This window comes from Cynocephalus volans, chromosome 10 (genome assembly GCF_027409185.1).
Source record: "Cynocephalus volans isolate mCynVol1 chromosome 10, mCynVol1.pri, whole genome shotgun sequence".
Lineage (NCBI taxonomy): Eukaryota > Metazoa > Chordata > Mammalia > Dermoptera > Cynocephalidae > Cynocephalus > Cynocephalus volans.
The window spans coordinates 611230-636514 of NC_084469.1; the positions used below are offsets into that span (position 1 = coordinate 611230).

At 45.1% G+C, this 25285-nt stretch overlaps 2 protein-coding genes and 1 non-coding gene across 3 annotated transcripts; 2 read left to right on the forward strand and 1 right to left on the reverse strand.

The window, feature by feature from the left end:
• The first annotated feature begins 798 nt into the window (after window positions 1–798).
• Window positions 799–16690, forward strand: LOC134389587 (tubulin gamma-1 chain-like). Its single transcript, XM_063113153.1, has 11 exons — window positions 799–847; window positions 1130–1242; window positions 12440–12607; window positions 13608–13676; window positions 14144–14223; window positions 14676–14802; window positions 15038–15124; window positions 15246–15395; window positions 15848–16000; window positions 16084–16245; window positions 16433–16690. The coding sequence occupies exons 1-11, from the start codon at window positions 799–801 to the stop codon at window positions 16688–16690; spliced, it is 1416 nt and encodes a 471-aa protein (XP_062969223.1).
• Window positions 8356–11421, reverse strand: LOC134387037 (reticulophagy regulator 3-like). Its single transcript, XM_063109253.1, has 2 exons — window positions 11139–11421; window positions 8356–8418 (listed from the first exon to the last, which is right to left on the reverse strand). The coding sequence occupies exons 1-2, from the start codon at window positions 11375–11377 to the stop codon at window positions 8412–8414; spliced, it is 246 nt and encodes an 81-aa protein (XP_062965323.1). The 5' UTR covers window positions 11378–11421; the 3' UTR covers window positions 8356–8411.
• Window positions 16691–20069: 3379 nt separating the features above from the next.
• LOC134389751 (U6 spliceosomal RNA) lies at window positions 20070–20176 on the forward strand. Its single transcript, XR_010024728.1, has one exon. It is a non-coding gene; the product is annotated as a U6 spliceosomal RNA (small nuclear RNA).
• Window positions 20177–25285: the final 5109 nt, after the last annotated feature.

A 25285-nucleotide genomic window follows, 5' to 3' on the forward strand; every position in this document is an offset into this window, starting at 1 on the left:
CTAAGTGAAAGAAGCCAGACACAAAAGGACAAATACTTTATGATGATGCTGCCTATGTAAGGGATCTAGAGCAGTCAGATTCATAGAGACAGAAAATAGAATGCTCATTGCCAGGGGCTGGGGGAGGAGGGAATGGGAAGTCACTGTTTAATGGGCACAGAGTTTCACTTTGGAAAGGTGAAACAGTTCTGGAGATGGATGGTGGAGATGGTACAGAACAATGCCACCGCATGTAAAATCATGCAACTGTATACTTACAACAAATGGTTAAAGCCGTAAATTTTATGTATACTCATATTGTAACGCAATAAACAAAAATAGAAATTTAAAAGAATAAAGTTGGCTTAAATCCAGGCCCTCAACCTAGCAGAGCCGCTCAGGTGACCCCATACACCTGGTCCAGCTCATCGACCTCGCCCCCTCCCCTCCCTCCCCAGCCCCGCCCCGCCCCTCCCCCCTCCCCAGCCCCGCCCCTCCCCGCCCCCACAGGTTGCGACCCTGCAGCCCCCGCCGTCTCACCACGCAGGCGCGGAGCGGTGGTCAGGATGGGGCGTGGCCTCATTCTGCGCCTGTGCTGAATTCCAGCCGCCACTGCTGTGGGATAAAATGATTCCCAGGTTGGGCTCCCTGGCCTGTTGGCCTAGTGGAGGCCGACACAGCACACGTGCAAACCGAGCACGCGCGTCAAAAGACGGAGAGAGCGCGCGCTCCCCACGTCCTGCGCACCCGGCTGCCAGGCCTCCGTCTCAGTCGTGACTCCCGCAGGGCCGGGGCTGGCATGCCCACGTCTGAAGAGCAATGCCCCGGGAGATCATCACGCTGCAGCTGGGCCAGTGCGGCAACCAGAGTGAGCAAGCGAGCCCTGAGCCCCTCCGGTCTCTGGGTCTGCCTCTTCCCGGTCCTACCCAAGAGCTCGGCATCCACTAGTCCCTCTTTCCCTTCCATGAGTCTCCTGCCCTACTGCGTATGATGACCCAGACCGAGAGCTGTGCCTCAGCCCTGGGCTGTGATGGCTCAGAGACCCAGGTGTCTTGGGTCCACCCTTGAGTGTGACAGCCTCTGAGCCTACAGCTGGGCTCCTCAGGCCTTAGGACTCAAGTAGACTCAGGTGTCTCCCCCTCTCTCCCAGTTGGGTTCGAGTTCTGGAAACAACTGTGCGCCGAACATGGTATCAGCCCCGAGGGCATCGTGGAGGAATTCGCCACCGAGGGCACTGACCGCAAGGACGTCTTTTACTACCAGGTGCCCCCAGCGACTTGTCCAGGGCCGGCCGTGGCCCGGGGTCCCTGAAGGGAAGGGCAGCGGCCTGGTATTGGGAAATCCGCTGGGCAAAAGGGCCAGGCGGCTCGCTTGAGGAGGGAGGGCCGGCAGGAGCCAGTGTTGGGAGGACTGAGGACTGGGCAGGTCCTAGCCGATTGGGCCCCTTCCCGGACTCCCCTTGACAGGCGGACGATGAGCACTACATCCCCCGGGCGGTGTTGCTGGACCTGGAGCCCCGGGTGATCCACTCCATCCTCAACTCCCCCTATGCCAAGCTGTACAGCCCAGAGAACATCTACCTGTCCGAGCATGGAGGAGGAGCTGGCAACAACTGGGCCAGTGGATTCTCTCAGGTGTCCAGGGAACCATTCCAGAGACCCTTGGGTACTCCTGCCCCAGGCTCAAGCAATCTGTGAATTTGACCAGATCAGATTGAAAATAAATGAGTCAAAGAGATACCCTGACCAGAGGGACAGCCAGGGAGAGGTTTATGCAAGTTTCGAGCAAATCATTTGCAAAGTAGTATTTTGGAGTTGAGGGCTACATCTGAGGCTCTGCTTCAGGGTGGCAACCATGTCCCAGGGTAGAGCTCTTGGCGCTGAGAAGAGACACTCTACAGAACCTTTGACCTGACCCTCCCTTCCCATGTCACTATACAGGGTGAGAAAATCCATGAAGACATCTTTGACATTATAGACCGAGAAGCAGATGGAAGTGACAGTCTAGAGGTGAGGTTCTCCCTATAGGGGTGGGGGAGACTGAAGAGTGCTGGGGAAAAAGCAGGAGGTGGCCTGAACAGGTGATGTGATGGGGAACTGGTTGCCAAGGAAACCAACCCTGTGCTGTAAGAGTTGGAATTCACAGCTCCACCCCCACCTCTGAGGAGGTGGAGGGGTTAAATTGACCTCCAATGGCCAATGACTTAATCAATCATGCCTAAGTAATGTAGCCTCCATAAAACCCCAAAGGGGCTGAGTTCAGGGGGCTTCCAGGAAAGTGAACATCTACATGCCAGGAGGGTGGCCACCCCACCTCCATGGGGATGGAAGCTCCTGCACTGGGACCCATACAGACCTCACAGTATGTATTTCTTCACCTGGTGTTTATTTATATGCTTTAAAATGTCCTTTATAATTCACCAATAAACATCAGTGTTTTCCTGAGTTCTGTGAGTCATTCTAGCAATTTTTTTTTTTTTTAAAGATGACCGGTAAGGGGATCTTAACCCTTGGCTTGGTGTTGTCAGCACCACACTCAGCCAGTGAGCCAACCGGCCCTCCCTATATAGGATCCGAACACGTGGCCTTGGGGCTATCAGCACCGCACTCTCCCGAGTGAGCCACGGGCCGGCCCTTCATTCTAGCAAATTAATTGGACCCTAGGAGGGTGTAATGGGAACTCCATAGCTTTTTGGTTCTGGAGAATATCTCTTTTCAGCACAAGGAACTCTACCCTGGGACACTGTTGCCACTCTAGAGCAGAACCCCATAGCTTTTTGTTTTATAGCCATTTGTCAGAGGCACATGCCACTTGCAGTTGCCATCGGAAGTGGAGGGCAGTCTTTTGGGACTGAGCCTTCAACCTGTGGGATCTGACGCTATCTTCAGGTACAGATGCTTTTTGACTTACAGTGGGGTTTCATCCTGGAAAAACCCATTATAATTTAAAAATATCCCAAGTCAAAACACATTGGGTTGTGTCCCAATAAACCCACCATGAAATTGAAAACTTGTGAGTCAAACCATCGTGCGTTGGGGACACTCTAGAGATAGTGCCAGAATTGAACTGAATCAGAGGACATCCAGCTGGTGTCTGTTGCAGAATTGGTTGCTTGCTTGTTGTGTGGAGAAACCCCCCCACACACACATCTAGTGTCAGAAGCGAGTTGTGAGAGTACTGTTAGAGAAACTGAGTTAGTTTCTTCCTGTATACACACAGGGCTTTGTGCTGTGTCACTCCATTGCTGGGGGAACAGGTTCTGGCCTGGGCTCCTACCTCCTGGAGAGACTGAATGACAGGTAAGCCTGTGTTTGGGAAGATGGCATTAACCCTGGTTCCCTGGGTAATGTCTTTCCTTTTAGTCACTTTTTCCTCTTGAGCTGGAAAGTCTGCCACTACCCCCTTTTGGGTCTTACGGACAGACCTACCCAAGGAACATCTTGGAAGAAATAACTTGGGGAACAGGGGATTTACTTAGGGAAGGGAAGGGATCTACAGATTTTCATGCTTGAGGCTTATCTTTTTTGGTTCTGAAGACTCAGTTCTGTCCTCACCACTTTTGCATAAGAGATTGGTGGCACTTGGAAAAGATTGGTCCCTGTTTTCCCTAGAAAATGGGCAGATGCGCATTGATGTACCTCGATGTACAGAGATGGGCGGTGATGGGGGCCCTTCCAATTCGCTGTGTGCCCTCCCCTTTTCCCCCTTTCTCACCCTCAGGTACCCCAAGAAGCTGGTGCAGACGTACTCGGTGTTTCCCTACCAGGACGACACGAGCGACGTGGTGGTCCAGCCCTACAACTCACTCCTCGTGCTCAAGAGGCTGACCCAGAACGCAGACTGTGTGGTGAGCCAAGGAAGAAGGAGGTGGGGGCTTTGGTCTGCCTCCCCTAGCCAGTGAGTCACATACACCCTGCCCTTCCCAAGCACCTGTCCACACAGAACAGAGGACCACAAAGTCATACCCTTCAATCCCTGTACAGCCAACTGCAAATTTAACACGGCCAAGGAAAGATAAGGGCTCTAGAGTTTCTTGCGCCCCAGCCCTGCTCCTTCCCCATCCCAACAGCAGCAAGTGGTGCGACTGCTGCTTTCCCCTGAGTACTCAAAAGAGCTGTCTAGGGAGGCAATCCAGACTGCCTGCAATCTACCCTTCCCCGAGCACGATCACTAACACAAATAGAAATTGGTGAAGGGAAAGGATATTAAGCTCTCCTAAGAAAGTTGGTTTTCCAAAGATGATGGCAATAAAAATACTGTTTCTCCAAGATGTGGACTATTTTGGTAGCCTATTATAACCCTCACCTTTCATTCTCATAAACTATACTTCAACTCAATTCAAGGAACATTTATTGAATGCCTTTATATGCCCAGGCCTTGTGGTAAGCAGCCCAGTTACAGAAAAGAATAAGACATGAACCTAACTCTCAAGTGTATTTCTGTGTGCGTGTGTGTGGGAGGGGTGTTTACAATTTAACATGACAAGGTAATAATGACAAAGAGGAGGACATCTAAACTGGGATTTGAAAGATAAACAGTAAGAAAACAGGGCCAAAGGGTGTGGGGAAGAGAGAGGACATTCAGATAGGGAGAAGAGCAAGCTAGCAAGTTATATTTAAGGGATTTTAAGCAGTTTGATAGAAATGAAATATAAAGAACAGAGGAAGGGGATCAGTATGGAAAGAGAAGCAGGAGTCAGATCATAAAGGGCTTTTTATGATAAAGGGTATTGGGATTTTATCCTGCAGATGAAGGTAAGCCAGTGAAGAGTTTTAATCAGGGTGTACTTTCTGGGTCATGATAGCTAAAATTGTGAGCATCTTCCTGAACAAGATTAATCCTGGTTCATAAATCAATTTTAGGCCCAGATGTATCCTTTTCTTGAACAAGCTGCTGCAAGAACTTCAGAGGAAGAAGAGTTTTTCTGTGTGGTATAAAATAACATTTCTTGAGAAAATAGTTTCTTCCAAAGAGATAAAAACTTAATGGAAAGATCACCTCAAAAAACCAGAGTTGCTTCTTCCAAGGTAACTAGACAATTACTTAGGGGTCTGACTATCAAATACCAAAAAATATTGATAAGTCCTCCTTTCCTGCCAGCCCTCAATACAAAATTCCTAAAGAGATAATATCAATCTCAGATTGATGTGTGTTAGATATGAGATCACATCAGATGTGCCATTTTATATAAGTAACTCGGAAGTCCACCAGTAAAAAAAACCTCTGCAACTATATGCAATGATAAAACAATCAAAGATAAAGTACTTTTGAGATTAATATAGGTAAGGGATAGGAGAAAATAAGGGAGGATTCCTCTGGGTTAGTTTAGTCCTGTAATGTCTATTCAAGGAAGCCAAAAAATTCATAAGCAGATGTAACAGTGTAGAAGTTTGATAAGACGACACATAAAACCTTGCCCAGCCACTATAATCAACCTGAGAACTTTCCAATTTAGTAAAACAACCACAAATACAGTCAATTTGGGGACTGCCATAGCCCATTACTTCTTCTATCCATTGTTGGCTCACAGTCTATTTTTTCTTAATGATATTTATTTTTTATTTCAAAGGCAAGCATGTTTATTGGAGAAAGTTTAGAAAATAGCTAAAGAAGAAAGTAAAATAAAACTAGTACATTACTATCTGTCAAATAGCTTTGACAAAATAAAATTTTGTGAACCTGAATCTGATCAAGCCTTGATCCAACTACCAATTTACAGGAATACAGAGAACACGGGGACATGCTAAGCCACAGGGATGCAGTCAGCAAAATCCAGTCTGTAGGACACTTTACATGACAAAAGGGTTTCTTCAACAAAACACAGCAGAATCCCAATACATGGACTTTACTTGAATCCTAACCCAAACTTTTTTATAAAAACAAAGTATCATTTATAATATTTATAAGAGTGCACGTTTGAACACTGAGTAGAATCATTAATTTTTTCAAGTAATAATGGTAGTGTTTTTTTAAGTCTATTTTTCAGAAACACATGCAGAAATACCTACAGATTAAATGATATGACACACAGGATTTGCCTCAAAACAAGAGGTAGAAAAGAACTGGGATACAGAAGACACAAAATCAGACATGGATAGATAAAATTTGAAGCTGACTGCATGGTGGGACAAAATATTATTCTGTCTACTTATGTATATGTTTTAAATTTTCTGTAATAAAGTTTAAAAAATGATTCATCATCCATACACATGCTGTAAAATGTGAACAGAGATTATTTCCTTCATTTAAAAAAATATTCACATAGGGCCAGCCCGTGGCTCACTTGGGAGAGTGTGGCTGATAACACCAAGGCCACAGGTTCGGATCCCTATATGGGGATGGCTGGTTAGCTCACTTGGGAGAGCGTGGTACTGACAACACCAAATCAAGGGTTAAGATCCGCTTACCGGTCATCTTTAAAAAAAAATAATAATAATAATTCACATATAAAAACACTGTGGAAGTATATGGCATACCTGGTTTAAAAACCTTTTTTCACTTGGTAATACATAGACATGTTTTCCCATACAACCAGAAAAGCATTAAAAGGTTTAAAATAACTGCAGTATACATATATACCACTAGTCTTTTAAACCTTTCCCTAATTAAACTGTTTCCTTCTTTTTTTCTTGGTTGCTGGTCAGTACAGGGATCCAAACTCTTGACCCTGGTGTTATAACACCGCACCCTAACCAACTGAGCTAAACTGCTAGCCCTCCAATTGTTGATGTAACAAAGAAAAGCTGAGCTATAGATCACTGAGCATAAATCTTTGTCCTTGTCTGTAATTAACCACTTTAAGTGGAATTACTGGGTCAAAAGGCATTAACTTTTTTTTATAACAGCTTATTTAGATACAGTTTGCATAACATAAAATTCACCTTTCTAAATTGTCTAATTCAAAAACAAAAACAAACAAAAATAAATAAATAGTCTAATTCAACAGTTTTTAGTACATTCACAGAGTTGTGCAACTATCAACATTATATAATTTTACAACATTTTTATTACCCTAAAAGAAACCAATACCCATTAGCAATTACTCCCCATTTCCTCCAGCCCTAGAAAAGGTATTCACTTTTTAAGTAGCTTAATATATGTTGGCAAATTACCTTCCAGAAAGGATGTCCCATTTATGTTCCTATCAGCTATATGCCTATTTTTCCGTATTTACCCCAGAATTAAGTATTATCATTTTTAAAAACTTAATAAGCAGAAATTAGTAACCCATTGCCATTTATATTTGAATTTTTTTATTACTAGTGATTGAAATTTTATATATTCATTGTTTCTGTTTTTTTTTTCCTTTTGTAAACTGTCCATATGGTTTGTCAGGGGCTAAAATCTAATTACAAGTCTAAATAAAATATCCCTTGGAATAGAAAACTGGTGTTCACAAAGATAATGAGAAATCCCAGAGGCAACATAATCTTTTGGAGATTAACTATAATGTGGATACTCATTATTAGTACAGGTAAATTAGAGCTTGCTATAATTATAAATAAAGGAATGACCACATTTCTATTTTCAATCAAAGAAGATACTACTTCTAGGTCCCTTTGTTATTACAGAGTAGGCTTGTCTCAGTGGCACTTCAGAACAAAGCATCCCATCCTATAGGGACAAAAAGCCCATTATTGTATAGTACTTGTGACAGTCTGTTTAATGAGCCAGTTACTGGCAAATTAGAAGGAAAAAATTAACCCAAACTGTATAATGTAATGATAGTTGTTGCTTGCACAAAAGCAGAAATGAAACCAGCTAACTGCTAATGGAGAGAAACCACCCAACTTTACAATTAGGACAGATGGAATACTGAAGGCAAAGAGAGGCAAAGTAAGTGAAGGCATCCTTGGAAGTCTTTCTGGCTACGAAAATCAACAAGAAAAACCCTTCAAAGACTATCATTAGAAACACTGCTCAATAAATTTCATTTGAAATTTGATGTGTAGATTTTTTTTCACAGAACAAGTGTCTCTACTTACATAGGTCCTCCCTTTTGTTTCTTGTTCCTCACTATTGTTTTTTGCTCAAATTCTAACCTTTTAAGTCAGAATTGCTGTCTATCCTGAATCATTTCTCAGGTCTTTTTATTTTGGGGGGGTGGGGGAGGGAGGGAACACTTTTTTTGTGTGTGTGAAAAAAAAGATTCCACAATAACCCCCAAAAGTATAATACGGTTGACTCAGACTAGTGACTGTTAAAGCAGATCCCAACAGAGACCTCAAAAGGAAATCAGCTCGTGGACTACTCTTAAATCAATATCCCTAATTCAAAGACCACCCACCTAGAATCTCAGAAGCATAAACACTGGAAAGGAGCTCAGCAGTCATCTAGCCCTCTGTGAACCATGTACTCTTCGTAGAAGGAGGAGTGGAGGAGAGAGCTGGGAGGGAGTTCACACACATTTCCAGGGCTCATTTACCCTCCCCTTATCTCCTATAGTATGAATCAAACCAAAAAGTTACTCGAACTTGCTCTTTTCTGATCCTGTCAGGATATACTCTTGTTGCCTCTCATTTACAGATAGTATTGAGGCTAATGAAAATACAGGCTATTGGAAGGGAAGGCTTGACATTCCTATTATTATCCTAGAGATAATAACAGATCAGTGACCAGAAGAAATCTAAGCTGGAAGATCTCTGATATGGCTACCAGAATTTCTCTGGAACCTGAAAAAAAAAAAAAAAAGTGAAAGCCCTGAAATACTACAGTGACAAGGTACCTACATTTATCTCTCTCTTACGTTTTTTGTTTGTTTGTTTTTTAAGATGTAAGAGGGCACATTCACAGGTACAGAAAAACTGTGACGGAGAATACAGAACACTGAATTCTGATGATTTTTTTGTACCCCTATTCAATCTTCTAATACCTCAAAATGCATAAAACACTTCAGTTAATAATGTGCCATTATTCAAAACAAGTAATGAAAGAAAAATTAAGTATTTCAGATTTGATTTTTCTGACCTGAACTAATGATCTTCCTCCCTTTCCTAAACATTTAAAATATCTGAGAACTAAACAGTCGCTCTTCAACATTCCTAAGTGAAATGTCAACACTCATACTCAATTTATGACAGTACTGGAATGTGAAGCCTAATTTTCACTTTAAACCTCAAACTACCTTCCAAGGAAGCTCATTTCCCCCAAACAATTCTATGAACTCCACTGCCAGAATACTCTATTCTCTGGGGTATTAACACTGTCTGTACCCTTCATAGGTATCAGTCCTCTCCATAAATGGCACATTCAACTGTTCTTTCAGTCTTATGAGTCACACCCTCATTTTCTTATATCTCTCCCCCACCTCCTTGGTGTGATGGGAATGTAAAAAGAGTAACTGTGTTCTGGATACACAGCAGGCAAGCTACCAGGAAATGCCAGAGATAACCAATCACGACAATGCCTTAAGAGACCCAGAGTACAAAAGGGGGTTCTGAGTGAGAGTCTTAAACAGCATATTAATAAGCTTAAGTGAACACTGTTGGAGACCAGCAAATTAAAACTAACTGTAACATTTCAAGATGTGTCCCAGTCACAGCAGCTCCTTATGTGTAGACCACGACCCCACATTCTGCTTCAAACATCTCTCTCAGGCAAGGGGCATGTGAATGGTCCCTCCTCAAAAATAACAACATACGTGCTAGCAAATCATTTGCATTAATAAATGTTTGGTTTAATATTCATTTAAGCCCTGATAACGTTTTTTTTTCCATCAGCCAGTCATCCTTTGATACAAACTGGCTTAATGAGGACCAACCTTCTTACTAGGGGTACAAATCTGACTGTGGGAAATGAAGTTTTGACTGGATAAACGCTCCTGAGTGAGGTTAAGGGTTTCTGACAGAGAGCAATGAGAGAGAAGTTGAAACCTGGGGGTCACAGAAGAAGCACTATCAAAAATGAGTGAAGAATGTAGTAGGAAAGTTTATCATCAAGTTTGCTAAAGACTTTGGAAGCAACAAAGGCCAGAGACTGCTCTGACACCTTTAACCCAGCTGTCCGTCAAACTTGGAGAGGATTAACTTAATAACTGAACACTATCTTCCGGTCAATGAACTTGGAACATTTGTTCTTCTCCAGCAAAATGAAAATCTTTCAGACAAAGGATAATGTGTGTTTTGATTTTAAAACCAAGAATTTTAATAGAAAAGCTATTTTTGGCAAAGACACATTAAAAAAACAAAAAACCCCACATACTTTGTTGTTTCAGGTTTATCCAGAATAGTCTCATTTCATTCAGCTGTAGAAGCCCCCTACAAGTCAATTTCCTTGGAACTTCCCCTGTTATGAATAAATCCAAACTAACTAAGCTTGGTAGATCCTCTGAAGACCTACGTGCACTTTAGATGATGACAACTGACAGGAGCAGCAGTTCCATTTTCACAGAGCATGACACATACAGATACTTAAAGCGTATTTATAGTGCCACTTTTCCAGTTCAGGAGCACACACTATTAGACATCGTCAATATCCTTGCCTATAAACTGTGGCTATGGATGCCTAATTCTTTGGAACAGGGAGGAGTGGCAATGGAGGCTTTGAAAAGGGTGAAATCTCACAATCTATTTCATAACTGTTCTTTAAAAGCTTATAATTTTTCAAGTTGCTGCTTTGGTGGCTCACACTGACACTCAAGACTTCACAAACTTCCTTGACTGATCGAGAGGTTACTTAACATGCTAATTCATGCTAATCGCTCAAGCTTGTTTTCTTATCACACCTATGGATACCTTTTCAACATCTCACGCCTCCACTCCAACAGTAACTACTAAAATCTCCGAAGGGAGTCTTCAAACCACACTTGGGCAGGCAAGAAAAGGAAGGTAATTGCCTTAAAGGGACACAGCTTTCCCTGGCTAAAAAGAGGGGCTCTCGCTCACTGAGAGCGGCTCAAGATGTTACCAGAAGCTCCTGCCCACAGATGTGCGGGACGTGGGTGCGGGCGCAGGTGAAGCAGGGAAGACAGCTGGAAGGCCCTGGGAAGAACTGGGGTGCCAAAGCCTGGAGGCAGGATGGAGGAAGGAGGTGAGGCAAAATTAGGCAGGTACAGGAAGGAGCCACTGCAGCTAAGAAAACAGAGCAGGCGAGAGGTAGAGCCCTAGAGAAACCTGACGAATCCACGACTCGGACGGTTGCCACGGGTCCAGTTCTCTCACCAGAAAGCCGCGTTCAGCCCCAGGCACCACACGGCGCTCCTGGCTGGCCGCTCCCACACCAGGGCTGCCTGCACCCGACTCAGCAGAGGCTCGTAAGGCCCCAGCACCTCCACCAGGGCCCGCTGCGCCGCTTCAACCTGCTGGGCCCGCTCCCAGGAGCCTGACATGGCTCGGCGGCCCCTGAAAGTCGACCCTAAAGCAGGGCCTGGGGCCGCGGCCACCCTCTCAGCCTCCGCCATCTCCCCCCAGCAGCCACGACATCCGGGGCCGCCGCCAGTCACAATAACACCAACTGCGCAGATGCGTGGTCCGGCGGAGGAGGCCTCCTCTCCCACAGTGCGCTTGCGCACAGGCTCAAGCACGTGTCCACCCAGAGAAGGGGAAGGACGCGGCGCCAAAGAATGTACCCGGCGCCGGAGCGAGGAGCCCGGGCTGGAGCCGCGCACGCGCAATCTGTATGACTGAAGCCAAATAAATAAGGAAGTGCCATTGCCAGAACCCAGTTCTCATTGGAGAGGAGAAAGCTCGTGGGTGGAGCGGATTATTTGGCGCCTGCGTCTTACAGCGAGCGGGCAGGCTTGCGACGGCGTTGCTGGCGGGAGCAGCTTCAACGCCCGAGCCTGAGGAGCGATGCCGAGGGAAATCATCACCCTACAGTTGGGCCAGTGCGGCAATCAGAGTGAGCGAACCTCCGGCCCCTCCACTTAGCCGGGTTCCTTAGATTCAATGGGCTCTCGCTGTGAGATCCTGGACTCCATCTGTCCTTCCCAGAATTGTAGTTCTCCGAAAGGCGGGACATCCGTGACCCAGTGTCCAGTTGCCCAACCCGAGGGGTCCTTCCTTACCCAGTCGCTGGCATACAGGAGCGAGTCCTGGGGCTTCACTTCTTTTTCCTGGACCCAGGCGCTCCGCCCCCCAGTTCCTAATTGGAACCTGCCGAGGTCCAGATATCTTCTTTCTCCCCCGCCCGCCTCCTCCCCCTAGTTAGGTTCGAGTTCTGGAAACAACTGTGCGCCGAACATGGTATCAGCCCCGAGGGCATCGTGGAGGAATTCGCCACCGAGGGCACTGACCGCAAGGACGTCTTTTACTACCAGGTGCCCCCAGCGACTTGTCCAGGGCCGGCCGTGGCCCGGGGGGCCCTGAAGGGAAGGGCAGCGGCCTGGTACTGGGAAATCCGCTGGGCAAAAGGGCCAGGCGGCTGGCTTGAGGAGGGAGGGCCGGCAGGAGCCAGTGTTGGGAGGACTGAGGACTGGGCAGGTCCTAGCCGATTGGGCCCCTTCCTGGACTCCCCTTGACAGGCGGACGATGAGCACTACATCCCCCGGGCCGTGTTGCTGGACCTGGAGCCCCGGGTGATCCACTCCATCCTCAACTCCCCCTATGCCAAGCTGTACAACCCAGAGAACATCTACCTGTCCGAGCATGGAGGAGGAGCTGGCAACAACTGGGCCAGTGGATTCTCCCAGGTCATTTGCTATTCCCTGGCAGGGCCCACAAGTCCCTGTGTGGCCGCAGGCCCTGTGACTTCTCAGAGAGATGAAACCAGATCAGGATGTATGAGAGCTGGAAGGAGAGAGACATGGCTGCAGGGAGTTAACTACATAATATTAAGAACCTGCACTAGCTGGTGCTGTGTGCCAGGCTATTCTAAGTGCTTTACATGTGTTAACTTATTTAAACCTCGGAGGTACTACAGGTTCACAGCCTCTTATCTGCCTTTCCAGAATCCAAAAAGCTCTGAAGCCAAAAGAGCAGCAAAACCAAATCTCAATGGAGACAGACTATTTTAGAGTTTCTGTCCATTTTATTGTTATTCCTCATACCTTTCATTACAGAAATATTAATGTATTTGATTAATGCACCTCAGATCTCCTCTGGGGTTTTATTTAATATACATATATGTACCATATTATCTTTCTAAAATCTGAAATATTTTGAATTACAAAACATAACTGGCTCCAAGGATTTTAGATAAGGGTCTGTGGACCTCTATTATTACCCTCATTGTACAGAAGCGGAAACAGGCATAGAGAAATCAAGTAACGTGCCCAGAGGCACTCAGCTAAATGGGCTGCAGCTAATGTATGAACCCAGGTAGTCTGGGTATAGAGTGCTTGCTTTTAACCACTGTGCTGTACTGCCTCTCAATGTAGATTAAAAGCAGGGCAGGGGCCGGCCCATGGCTCACTCGGGAGAGAGTGGTGCTGACGACACCAAGGCCAAGGGTTCGGATCCCTGTATAGGGATGGCCGGTTAGCTCACTGGGAGAGTGTGGTGCTGACAACACCAAGTCAAGGGTTAAAATCCCCTTACCGGTCATCTTTTAAAAATAAAAGGCAGGGCACCTATGCTACAAAAAAGTACTTTCAGGTGCTATAAGGAGAATCAAGGGTGGCTATTCTGAGGTCAGGACCCTCATCACATGGTCCTATCCCACTCTGCCACCCCCCATGTCTGTCTGTACAGGGAGAGAAGATCCACGAAGACATTTTTGACATCATAGATCGGGAGGCAGATGGTAGTGACAGTCTAGAGGTAAGTGTCCCAGGAATGCTGGTGGGAGCCGACATAGGGAAGTCTTGGCAACACCCGTTAGAAGCTATCTATTCAGCACAAGACCCACCCATGTACCCTTTGCACTGTACAGAAGCTACTGGGCCTTGCTGGAGACAAGGCAGAGTCTCCTAAGCTGTACATGTAAAAGGACCGCAGGGGAAGGAAGGGCTCAGTAAGATAGGAGTCCAAGAAATTGCGGGGTGAAGGGCCAGCCTGTGGCTCACTTGGTAGAGTGTGGCGCTGATAACACCAAGGCTGCGGGTTCCGATCCCTAATAGGGATGGTTGGTTAGCTCACTTGGGAGAGCATGGTGTTGACAACACCAAGTCAAGGGTTAAGATCCCCTTACCAGTCATCTTTTAAAAAAAAAGAAATTGTGGGGGGGTGAGTCCAGTTTGAAATTCTGCTACTAGATACCTGGACACTGTTGCCCATTCTCCATGCAGGGCTTTGTGCTGTGTCACTCCATCGCTGGGGGGACAGGCTCTGGCCTGGGCTCCTATCTCTTAGAACGGCTGAATGACAGGTAAGTCTGTGTTTGGGGGACTAGGAGGAGACATGTCCTCCAACTTGGTTTCCCAAGTGACTGGGAGGCCCTGCAGATAAACATCCCTATGTGCTGGAGTAGGAAAGAGCCCTTCTAGTCTCTCCTATAGTGAAGAAAGTGAAGTTACAACAACTGAGAACCCAATCACACTCCTAGTGGTGGGAATTGGAGCCTAGGATCTGGGCCAGGTACGAAGGTCCAGGGAGTGTGGCCAGATTAGGAGCTGGAACTCTAGATCCTAAGATGTCTCTCTGCCCTTCTCCCTTGGGGGTTACAGAGTTCCAAAAGTCAAGTTTCCCTTCTCTACTGATCCTGTGACCCACCCAATTTCCCCTTCCAGATTTAGCTGCTTTCCAGACAGGTGTTGGGGAACCTCATGTTCACCAAGCTCCAGTCTGTTGCCCTGATCTTTTTCTCCCAACCCCCACCAGGTACCCCAAGAAGCTGGTGCAGACGTACTCAGTGTTTCCCAACCAGGATGAGATGAGCGACGTGGTGGTACAACCTTACAACTCACTCCTCACGCTCAAGAGGCTGACCCAGAACGCAGACTGTGTGGTGAGTCCTGGATGCTACCTTTCCCCACTCCCAGTGTCCCTGTCGACTTATTCATCTTCATGCATTTAAAAAGCCCATTCTGAGCCCTCCTTTGCCAGAGGCCTGTGCAAGTCCCTTTTAGATGGGACTCTCTGGCCATGAGGCTCAAAGGAAATTAAGCTTCAGAGCCTAAGTTCAGGCAGGTTTCCTATTTTCACTGTTCCCATAAATCTGCCACCCTCTTTTGTCCCCCCAGGTGGTGCTGGACAACACAGCCCTGAACCGGATCGCCACAGACCGCCTGCACATCCAGAACCCGTCCTTCTCCCAGATCAACCAGCTGGTGAGCACCCACTACCCACTCCTGGACTCCTTTGGACTGGACACCCTCCTTGCTGGAGGGCCATCTGGGGAAGGGAGGCTCATCCAGGCCAAAGCCTATGAAGTGACACCCCGGCCCCCAGGTGTCCACCATCATGTCGGCCAGCACGACCACCCTGCGCTACCCTGGATACATGAACAACGACCTCATCGGCCTCATTGCCTCGCTCATTCCCACACCCCGGCTCCACTTCCTCATGACCGGCTACACCCCCCTCACCACGGACCAGTCAGTAAGAGCAACCCTCAGTGGCCCAGGCCAGGCTGGCCCTGGACCTGGCAGGCCCCAACCTAGTCTCTCTCTTCCCCCCACTACCCCAGGAGCTGCCCTCTGCAGCTCCCAGAGGCTCTGCGCTCAGGCACAGATCTACAGCTTTCTTGCTGACATGCTCTCTGTCTTCCCATCTTCCTGTCTTCCCTCTGCCTTTGGCTCCTGCAGGGCTTGGGTTGTATGGAGTTGGGTTTTGCTACTGCACAAGGGCACGAGTTTGCTGAGCGGAGGAGGGCGAAGACCGTAATCCTGTGGCAGAGACTCAGTACAGACCTGAATCTAAAGACATTCCCCACAGAGACCCTCCTACCCCGAGTCTGACGGGAACATGTGTTGACCGCTGTTCTCTGTTCATGAATCAATGGACTGTGCCCTGAGTGCTGGCCTGGTCCCTGTGACCCACTGTCCCATCAGGTGGCTAGCGTAAGGAAGACCACGGTCCTAGATGTCATGAGGCGGCTGCTACAGCCCAAGAACGTGATGGTGTCCGCAGGCCGGGACCGCCAGACCAACCACTGCTACATTGCCATCCTCAACATCATCCAGGGAGAGGTGGACCCCACCCAGGTGGGTGAGGCCCCTCAATTCTACCCCCTGAACCTGCAGGGCTAGAGGAGAGGCTACCATCACCATTCCTGTGCCCACCCCAGGTCCACAAGAGCCTGCAGAGGATCCGGGAACGGAAGTTGGCCAATTTCATCCCCTGGGGCCCAGCCAGCATCCAGGTGGCCCTGTCCAGGAAGTCTCCCTACCTGCCCTCAGCCCACCGTGTTAGCGGTCTGATGATGGCCAACCACACCAGCATCTCCTCGGTGAGTCTCGTATTTTGCACCTCTTTTCCCCTAATTGGTTTCCTGATTGTGACTCACCTCTCTCCATCCCAGTTGCCCCTGCTTCCAGCTTTTTTGCTGTAGTACAGCCCAGCCTTGATTTCCTGGCTCTCTGGGCCACATTGTTTCTCAAAATTCTTTGTCACCCTTGCTTTCTGTTTACCCCAAGCTCTTTGAAAGGACCTGTCGTCAGTACGACAAGCTGAGGAAGCGGGAGGCATTCCTGGAGCAGTTCCGCAAGGAGGACATGTTCAAGGACAACTTTAATGAGATGGACACGTCCAGGGAGATTGTGCAGCAACTCATTGATGAGTACCATGCAGCCACACGGCCAGACTACATCTCCTGGGGCACCCAGGAGCAGTGGGTCCCCCAGGACAAGGACCCTCATCTGCCTTATTGGTTGGGCCAGGCCCCATCTGACTGACCACCCCCTCAGAGCACAGATCAGGGACCTCACACGTCTCTTTCTCATACACACACGTACACACATTCTCTGTTGGCCTGGGGACATGTTTACTTCTCCTCTTATGAGACTATCTTTAATAAAGCAGTGGACATAAATGAAGTCACTGGTCTCTTTGAAGGCTTTAGAAACCGGGCAAGGGGATGCCTGTTCTTTTACCATCACTCTGATGGAGTCCCTCCCCATTTCTAGCATCTTCAACTCTGAGCAAACGGTCTCCCCCAGATTTTCCTTCTGCCTAATTTTGGAGAACACAGGTGGGGTTTGACCTACCTGAAATTCCTTTCCAGGGTGAATAGGCCCACAGATATTACCTTGTTCTCTGTCTGGCCCCCTTTGGATCCCAGTTGCCTCTCACAAGTCACTATATTAGGTGAACATTCCACCCGTTTCATGTTCCCACATCAGAGAGTCCTGTTGATTACAAAACCTGTGGGCCTGAGGCCACCACCCCTACCACTAGGCCCTGGGCAAGCAATGGAATCAGACCAGCTACCTTTAAGCTTCTTGCAAACAGGGTGGTGCTGGAAAGACAGTCCAGGAGATCCACTAGTTTCAGGCAGCTGGAGTCTAGGAACATCAAGTCAAGAGGACAAATTTATTCTTTTATTTTATTGTTTCCATTTAATGTATGTTTGTTTGTTTGTTTATTTATTTATGATTCTTTGAAAAGAATAACAAAGTTTGCAAACCTTTATCTAGACTGACCAAGAAAAAAAGAGAGAAGACAGAAATTACTGAGATCAGAAATAAAAGCAAGGGGCTGGCCCGTGGCTCACTCGGGAGAGTGCGGTGCTGATAACACCAAGGCCATGGGTTCGGATCCGATATGTAGGGATGGCCGGTTCGCTCACGGGCTGAGCGTGGTGCTGACAACACCAAGTCAAGGGTTAAGATCCCCTTACCGGTCATCTTAAAAAAAAAAAAAAAAAGTAAATGCTATGTAAATAGTTGTTATACTGTATTGATTAGGGGATAAAGACAAGAAAAAAGTCTGTATACTTTCGGTACAGACAAAAGTTTTTTTCAAATATTTTTGATCTGTGGTTGGTTGCCTCTCCAGATGTGGAACCCACAAATATGGAGGGCCGACTATATAGAAAGAGATAAAGATCGAGATATATAGAGAGATGGAAAGAAGACTGAAAACAAGTATAATAAAATATTAATAGGAGTTACATTTGGCCAGTGGTATTATATGTATGTTTTTCTATATTTTCCAAATGGTCTGTGATGGATATATTTTACTTTGATAACCAGAAAAAATAAATTTTAAGCGTAAATGAGTAGAAGTGTAAACAGGAAGAGCAACCAGATGTAAAGAGCCCACACATGGATAATGCCAATAAAATAGATATGAAAAACAGATGCCAATAACAGAACAGAAGAAGAAACCTATGGTGTTATTCCACCAAGATCAAGGGTTCGGATCCCCGTGCCAGCCAGCCACCAAAAAAACAGAAGAAGAAGCAACCTAATTGCTTGGGGGTGGATACATCTTATTTCTCACGGATTCTTACCCTCTATCTGAAAACTATGGGAGACATGCGAGTTTAGGATTATTTCAAAATCAAGTGGATATATTTGATTCAAGTTTAGAATTCCATAAGAATAGCAAGCAAGGAAAGAAGCTCACTATTTTTCATATTATGGACAAGAAAAAAGTTAACATCCTAAATTAACTTTTTATAATATATTGCATTAGTATACAATTAACATACAATATATATACAGCCCTGCACTGCTTAACGAAAGATCAATTCTGAGAGATGTGTCATTAGGCAATTTTGTCACTGTATGGACATCATGGAGTGTATTTACACAAACCTAGAAGGTATAGCCTAATTCACACCTAGGCTATGTGGAATAACCTACTGCTCCCAGGCTACACACCTATGCAGCATGTTACTGTATCAAATACTGTAGGCAATTGTAACACAATGGTAAGTATTTGTGTATCTAAACATACCTAAACATGAACAAGGTAATGCTTTGTACTACTGTGAAGGTTCCGATGTCACTAGGCGATAGGAATGTTTCAGCTCCATGATAATCTATGGCACTATCATTGAGTATGTGGTCTATTGTGGGCCAAAACGTCATTGTGAGGCACATGACTGTATTTATAATGTTTATAATATTTACAATTAATATACAATATCTCTATATTAATATACAATATAAACGGATATGAAAAATTTTAACAAAACTATTAAAGTGATGGATAGTTAAATACTTAAAAAGCTAGAGAGGGATTGCTGAAAGTATATAATTTTTGCATGTCATCATGTTTTATTCTTGTGGTTTTTCAAATTAAATAAAATGTCTCAAAGTTGTTCAATTTTAAGTGCTATATGTATACAAAACAATATTGAAAATACAAATCCATATTGAAAATATTGCTGAGCATTGCCTGTACATCAAGCACTGTTCTAAGCACTCTGCATATACCAGTAGAGCTCATTTAATTTCCACAACCACCGTACGGACAGGCGCTGCTATATCCCAGTTTTTACAAACAGGAAACTGACACTGAGAGGAAAGTGAGACTCAGGGTCACACAGAGAGTCAGTGGTCGAGGTAGGTTTCTCAGCTTTCCTAGAAAGAGAAAACTTAGGAGGAGTCACGATAACTGCCAAATATTGATGGGCTGTCAATTGCAAGAGGTGGGGGGACGTATTCTGTGACACTCTAGGAGCAGAACAAGGACCACTGGAGAGAACTACATTGGGGCAGATTACAGCTCCCCAGCAGAAAGAATTTCCACATGAGCAATACTGTCCCCGGGCAGATGAGTGGCTCTGAGGACTATGAATCCCCCTCCACTGAACTCAGCAAGTTCTGCATGAGGGCTTGCCTGCAATAGACAGATCCATTTATTTATCCCGAGTAAAGGAAAGGGCACTCTGGAGAGCCAAGTTCACGTACAGTTATGTACATGACTCACAGGTGAGCCTGTCAAGTTTTGATTCACAGTCTACTTACTCTTACTTGGGACAAAATTCTAAACTGCTTAGGTGTGTAAATTCCTAGACCAACACAAATTTGAAGGAGAAAGGAAGGGCTAGTAGGGACTCTAAAGTAAAATCAGTTAGGAACAGAGCTATCATCCTGATAAGGAGAGATATTACGAAAAGCAAAAGCAATAAGCAGCCATTTGGCTTAGGGGCAAACATACCTTCAAAGGAGTCTGGGGCAGTGCAGCAAAATAGAAATGTTGGTGCTCATGGCACATGCCTTGAGTCGATAGGAAAGATTAAATTTTGTTCAGTATAATCCATTTAAGAAAGGAGACATAAATAATATATTTTACAAATATTTCCATTGAAAATAGTTGTTAGTGCTAGGTTTGGCAGCACATGAACTAAAATTGGAATGATACAGAGAAGATTAGCATGGCCCCTGTGCAAGGATGACATGCAAATTCGTGAAGTGTTCCATATTTTTCAAACAATCCAATTAAAAAATGGGCAAAGGAGCTGAATACACATTTTTCAAAGGAAAAAAAGAAAAAGGAAGGAAGGAAGGAAAGAAGGAAGGAATGAGGGGAAGGAGGGAGGAAGGGAGGAAGGAGACCACACACTAATACATTGAACTTTCAGAAGGAAAGAACAAATCTATGGTTACTAGAGGTGGGAGTGGGGGAGGGAGAGGAGGGTTGAGGAGGCATCAGGTAAGGGGCATAAAGAATAATTACAATTTGTAATAACGAATATGCTAATAATATTGACTCGATCATCACACGTTGCACACAGGTAATGGTAGTTAATGCTGTACCCCCAAAATATGTACAATCAATTATGCTTCAATAAAGAAGAAAAGAAAAGAATTTTTAAATGTTTTGAGTTATGGGACCTAGACAGATAAGCCTGGTTATCTGGAAAATGTTTTAAGTTTCTTATCTACATGGGACATCTTTTTTTTTTTTTTTCCTGATAAAAATGAAAGGGTAAAACAATGAGAGTCCACTGCTTTTCCACTGCAAGAGGCAGCAACCTTCCTCAGGGCTACTGGCACTCTGTTCACTGTTTTCCTGGCAATTCCCCCTCCATATTGTAATAATGATGATTCACTTCCCCGCCTTCCCTGCTGGCCTATGCATTTCTTATGAGCTGGGACAGTGTCTTTTATCTCTGTTTCTCTGATATTTACTGCAAGTCCTGCACATTGTAGCTGTTCAACATTTGTTGAACAGATGAAAGAGTGATGTCAAAGCTGTAGCTTCTACTCGCCATTAAAAAACTTGCCACGTAATCAAATAATACTGTATGCCAGGACGAATTCATGTGTTCACCACATTTGCCTACAGATCAGGGATATTGAGACTTTAATACTAGATGGTTTTCAGAGAGGACTTGGAAAAGTGGGGGGTGAGATGTAATTTCTGCCACCAGAAATAAATTTTTTAAAAAATTCCTTTTATGTATGATATAAGTAAAGATATTCCAAGATTCTTACACCGAGTAGCTTATGGTATTAAGAACCAAATGGCTTGATGTAGCTGAATTTCTGATATTTGATCCTTTGGAAGTTTTCCTAATGGATACATTATACAAGGTGCCATTAGCACCTGAATGGAAACAAACTAGTGACTATGAGGATTTTATTTCCTACAAGATCAAAAAATAGTCATGAATCATGAACTGGATCTGTAGACAGCTGCACAAAACAGATTATCAGCAGAAGATATGGCAGTTCCAAGGCCCAACCCGCCGAGTCAGGGGTGGTCAGAACTGGCACAGCTGGAAGGTCACCCACAGGACAAAACAGAGTTGCCAACTGGATGTGTTCCTCTAAGACAACTTTGCAATAACAAAGGAGCACAGCCACGGTCAAGAGATGACCAGAAACAGGTGGTGAGGAGTAGAGGAAGATCCTTGAGGGATCACCAACCTACACCCTGGACCCCAAGGATGGAAATGAATCACAAGAGCACTGGCCACAGGGATGGTATCAGAAAATACCAGGTCTGCAAGGTTCATGAAAAAGGTGATGTAGAGATTAACAGAATAGGGTCAAGGGGCTCAAGAAGGCCAGACTACTACTTCTGCTTCTAAGACACAACCATAGCAAAACAGCTCAAGAGGGTTCCCTACCCAGAGCCAGGGGACAATCTTCAACTGAAGTCTAGTGTAGTCCCTGGAAATCCTTGTGACCTGGCCCCCTCACAAACTGTAAATTGAATCAGGACTGAGAATAATCTGATACTCTGTCCACTCTGGCAGCTATGTTCAGTGACCTCCCCACAGTGACCGTTCTATTCCTAGCAGCTCTTTGTCTGCATGCACTGTGGTTGTCACTGGGTCACTCAGCAAGTTCCTGAATACTACCTCCAACCCATATGTGTGTGCATGCCTCAGGTAACTACTGTTATCAGATGATGTAGCAGCTGTTGATCCGTAGGCCCTGGGCTAACAAATTGAGTATTACCACACTGCCATAGTGCATTCATTTATATCCCTGCCACGTGAACAACAGGCCCCTGTAAATGCATGTGTTCCTTCTGCTTTGCTCCACACCAATATTTCTTAACCTTTGCCGATTAATGAATCTGTCTGAAAATCTGCTATAGACCTTTCCCCAGAAAAAGAATACAGATATTAATTAACAAATAGTTTCCCTTTTTTTCTTTTTTCGGTGGCTGCCGGTACAGATATCGAACCCTGGACCTTGGTATTATCAGCACCACGCTCTAACCAACTGAGCTAACCTGCCGGTCTATCAATTTGCAAACTGTTTCAAGATGTTCTTGATTCATAAAGCCCGTCCTTGGGATCCCAACCCAATGCTAACAACTCCCGATGGTAAGAAATGAAGATACTTCTTAACAGACAGGCAGTCAGAAGATTGAAAACCCAAGTTTAATTCTTCCCTACTTGTTCTCCATACACACAAAAGATTGCATAGGATTTAGGAACAAAAGCTGGTCAACCAGCCAGGTTCTATTGTCACCTGTCTACCTAGCTCAGGCAGCGGGCTCATCATGACCAAGCCAGGCAACCACTCCTCCCTGACAATGACACAGGTCCCTCCCCTTGCTAACTCCCACATACGGGGTCTAGCCCAGACCTTATACACCTTCCCCTATGGCCATCCAGGCCAGCCAGGTGACTTTGTCAACTTGAAACAGTGGATGAAAAGGACTTCCACTAGGTCTGCTAGGCCACACCTTCTCTGTTGCCTGCTTTTCCTTTCTTGACTGTCTGTCTGTCTGTCTGTCTGTCTCTCTCTCTCTCTCTCTCTCTCTCACACACACACACACACACACACACACACACACACACACACACACACACACACACACACACACACACGTGCGCGCGCACGCACCAGCTGTCAGCAGAAGAGCCAGCATCAGCATTTTGAGGCTTTTCTGGATAAGATTTTCTGGAGCACATCTTTAGGGAAGACTCTGCTGAGCTCAGTGACAATTGCCACCCAGCCACTGACCAGATTACATTTCCTGGGTCACTTTGACCTTCTCAAAGGCCATAGTGACCAATGAGCTGGCACCCTACTCTAACCCTCTCTACCTCAACAAAACAAAAACAGGCTTGTGCCAAAATCAAAGCTAAGTAGGGCCGGCCCATGGCTCACTTGAGAGAGTGTGGTACTGATAACCCCAAGGCCACAGGTTCGGATCCCTATATGGGGATGGCTGGTTAGCTGAATTGGGAGAGTGTGGTGCTGACAATACCAAGTCAAGGGTTAAGATCCCCTTACTGGTCATCTTTAAGAAAACAAACAAACAAACAAAAAACAACAAATAAACCAAAATCAAGGCTAAGTGCTCATCACATGCACCAGGCTTCTCCAACCTATGTCAAAAATGAGTGTGTATTTCTCACAAAGACTCACCATGAACACAATCAAGGACATATGGACTCTGGATATAGGGAAAGATCTCCCTGCCTTTCCACAGAAGAGGGATTTCTTCCACTCTAGCCTTTCCCAACCATGGGAGAGCCAACCAAGGTGGCTTCCTCTCACCCCAAATACGAACCAACCATTCCTACAGGTAGAGCATTAGCAAGAAAAACAAAACTCTAGGGTACCAAAAAACTAAAACTCTTCCACAGCTGCTGCTTTTTTTTTTTTTTTTTTTTTTTTTTTGGCAGCTGGCCAGTACGGGGATCTGAACCTGTGACGTTATAAGGCTGCACTCTAACCAACTGAGCTAACTAGCTAGCCCCAAAACTCTTAAGAAAGACCTCAGAGCCAATTTTTGATGCTGTGGACTGTCATCTGAGTTTCTAATTCTGTGAGTAACCTGTCACCAATGTTTTATTCCAACATTCAGCGCAATTTTGGCCTCTGATTATGTTTTCAAGCAATGCAATGTAATTAAAAGTTATCATAACCTACCTCTCAGAATGTTGTTACTAACTAGATCTGTGATCTTGGGCAGGTCATTTCCAGTCCCTGAGCCTCAGTTTCCTCATTCATTCACTCAACAAATATTTATTGAGAAGCTAGTAAGTTCCAGGTACTGTGCTAAGTGCTGCAGACAACAGAGATATGCAAGATATGATCCAGTTGAAGAATTTCTCACTGTATTGTTTATGTGTTAATGTAAATAACTCATCAGGTCACTGTGTGATTAGGGCTCTAATGAAAGTCAGACAAGGTACTGGGAGGAGAGCACCTGTGTCTGGGACATTAGGGTCTGAAAAATAAAGGACTCGACTTCTAGACAAGTCTGTTACTCTAAGATTGTAACGCATTCCAGAAGGACACAGAGGCCATTTGACATTCTGCTTCAGAGAAATGTACATAACGCAGGTCCTCCACAGGTGCAGTTAAGAAGGAGTTCACCATTGGCGGCTCACCATTTGTCACCAACACCACTCTTTCAAATTGAATAGAAGCCAGATTCTCATTATCAGACTTTATATTATCCAATTCTAACATTTGATAATATCAAGGCTCTTCCAATTCGAAGGGCAGAAACACATTACAGCATATTCTTATGCCATACACATAGTTAACCAACTGATGTAGCAGACACATCACTTAGGAAGGAAAAAGACCAAACCCAGACACACCTAAAATGAATCCATCGTAAGATTTTCTTTCAAATAAAACCAGAAATAAAACCTTATTGATTGTATTGCCAGGAACTCAATAGTCACCCTAAGATGCTATTAAACCACAGTCTGCTCATTGTGGCTTACAATTAACTCAAGCACCAGCTAACACTATCTAAGTCTTTAAGTACTGAAAGAAACAGGGTTATGAATTCCTAAAAGGTCAATATCAATCTTTGCAAGTTGTTATTTTATTTTTCTGCTTATCTGTATTTTCTATATTTACTACAATAAATATATTTTGATGCGGTAATGTTTAAAACCTGGTAGGGGTTATTATTTTACAAAGAATAAACTGTGTCCTCCTCTATTAAAATATTTGTTAGTTTTTTCTTATCTTCCCAAGGTAGTGTGAGGAATCTGATACTGCCACATCCAGACTGGTTGGGAAGTCAATCACATGCATAACTCACTGCTTAGATTTCTATTTTATCTTGAAGTATAAGTCCAGGTAGAATACTAGGTTTCG

Bases quoted from the DNA above. Each gene is read 5' to 3' on its own strand.
- LOC134389587 (XM_063113153.1), top strand. From the start codon at position 799: ATGCCCCGGGAGATCATCACGCTGCAGCTGGGCCAGTGCGGCAACCAG. The intron at 15,125-15,245 runs GTGAGCACCCAC...CCCGGCCCCCAG, and splicing joins TCTCCCAGATCAACCAGCTG to GTGTCCACCATCATGTCGGC. The intron at 16,246-16,432 runs GTGAGTCTCGTA...GTTTACCCCAAG, and splicing joins ACCACACCAGCATCTCCTCG to CTCTTTGAAAGGACCTGTCG.
- LOC134387037 (XM_063109253.1), bottom strand. From the start codon at position 11,377: ATGGCGGAGGCTGAGAGGGTGGCCGCGGCCCCAGGCCCTGCTTTAGGG.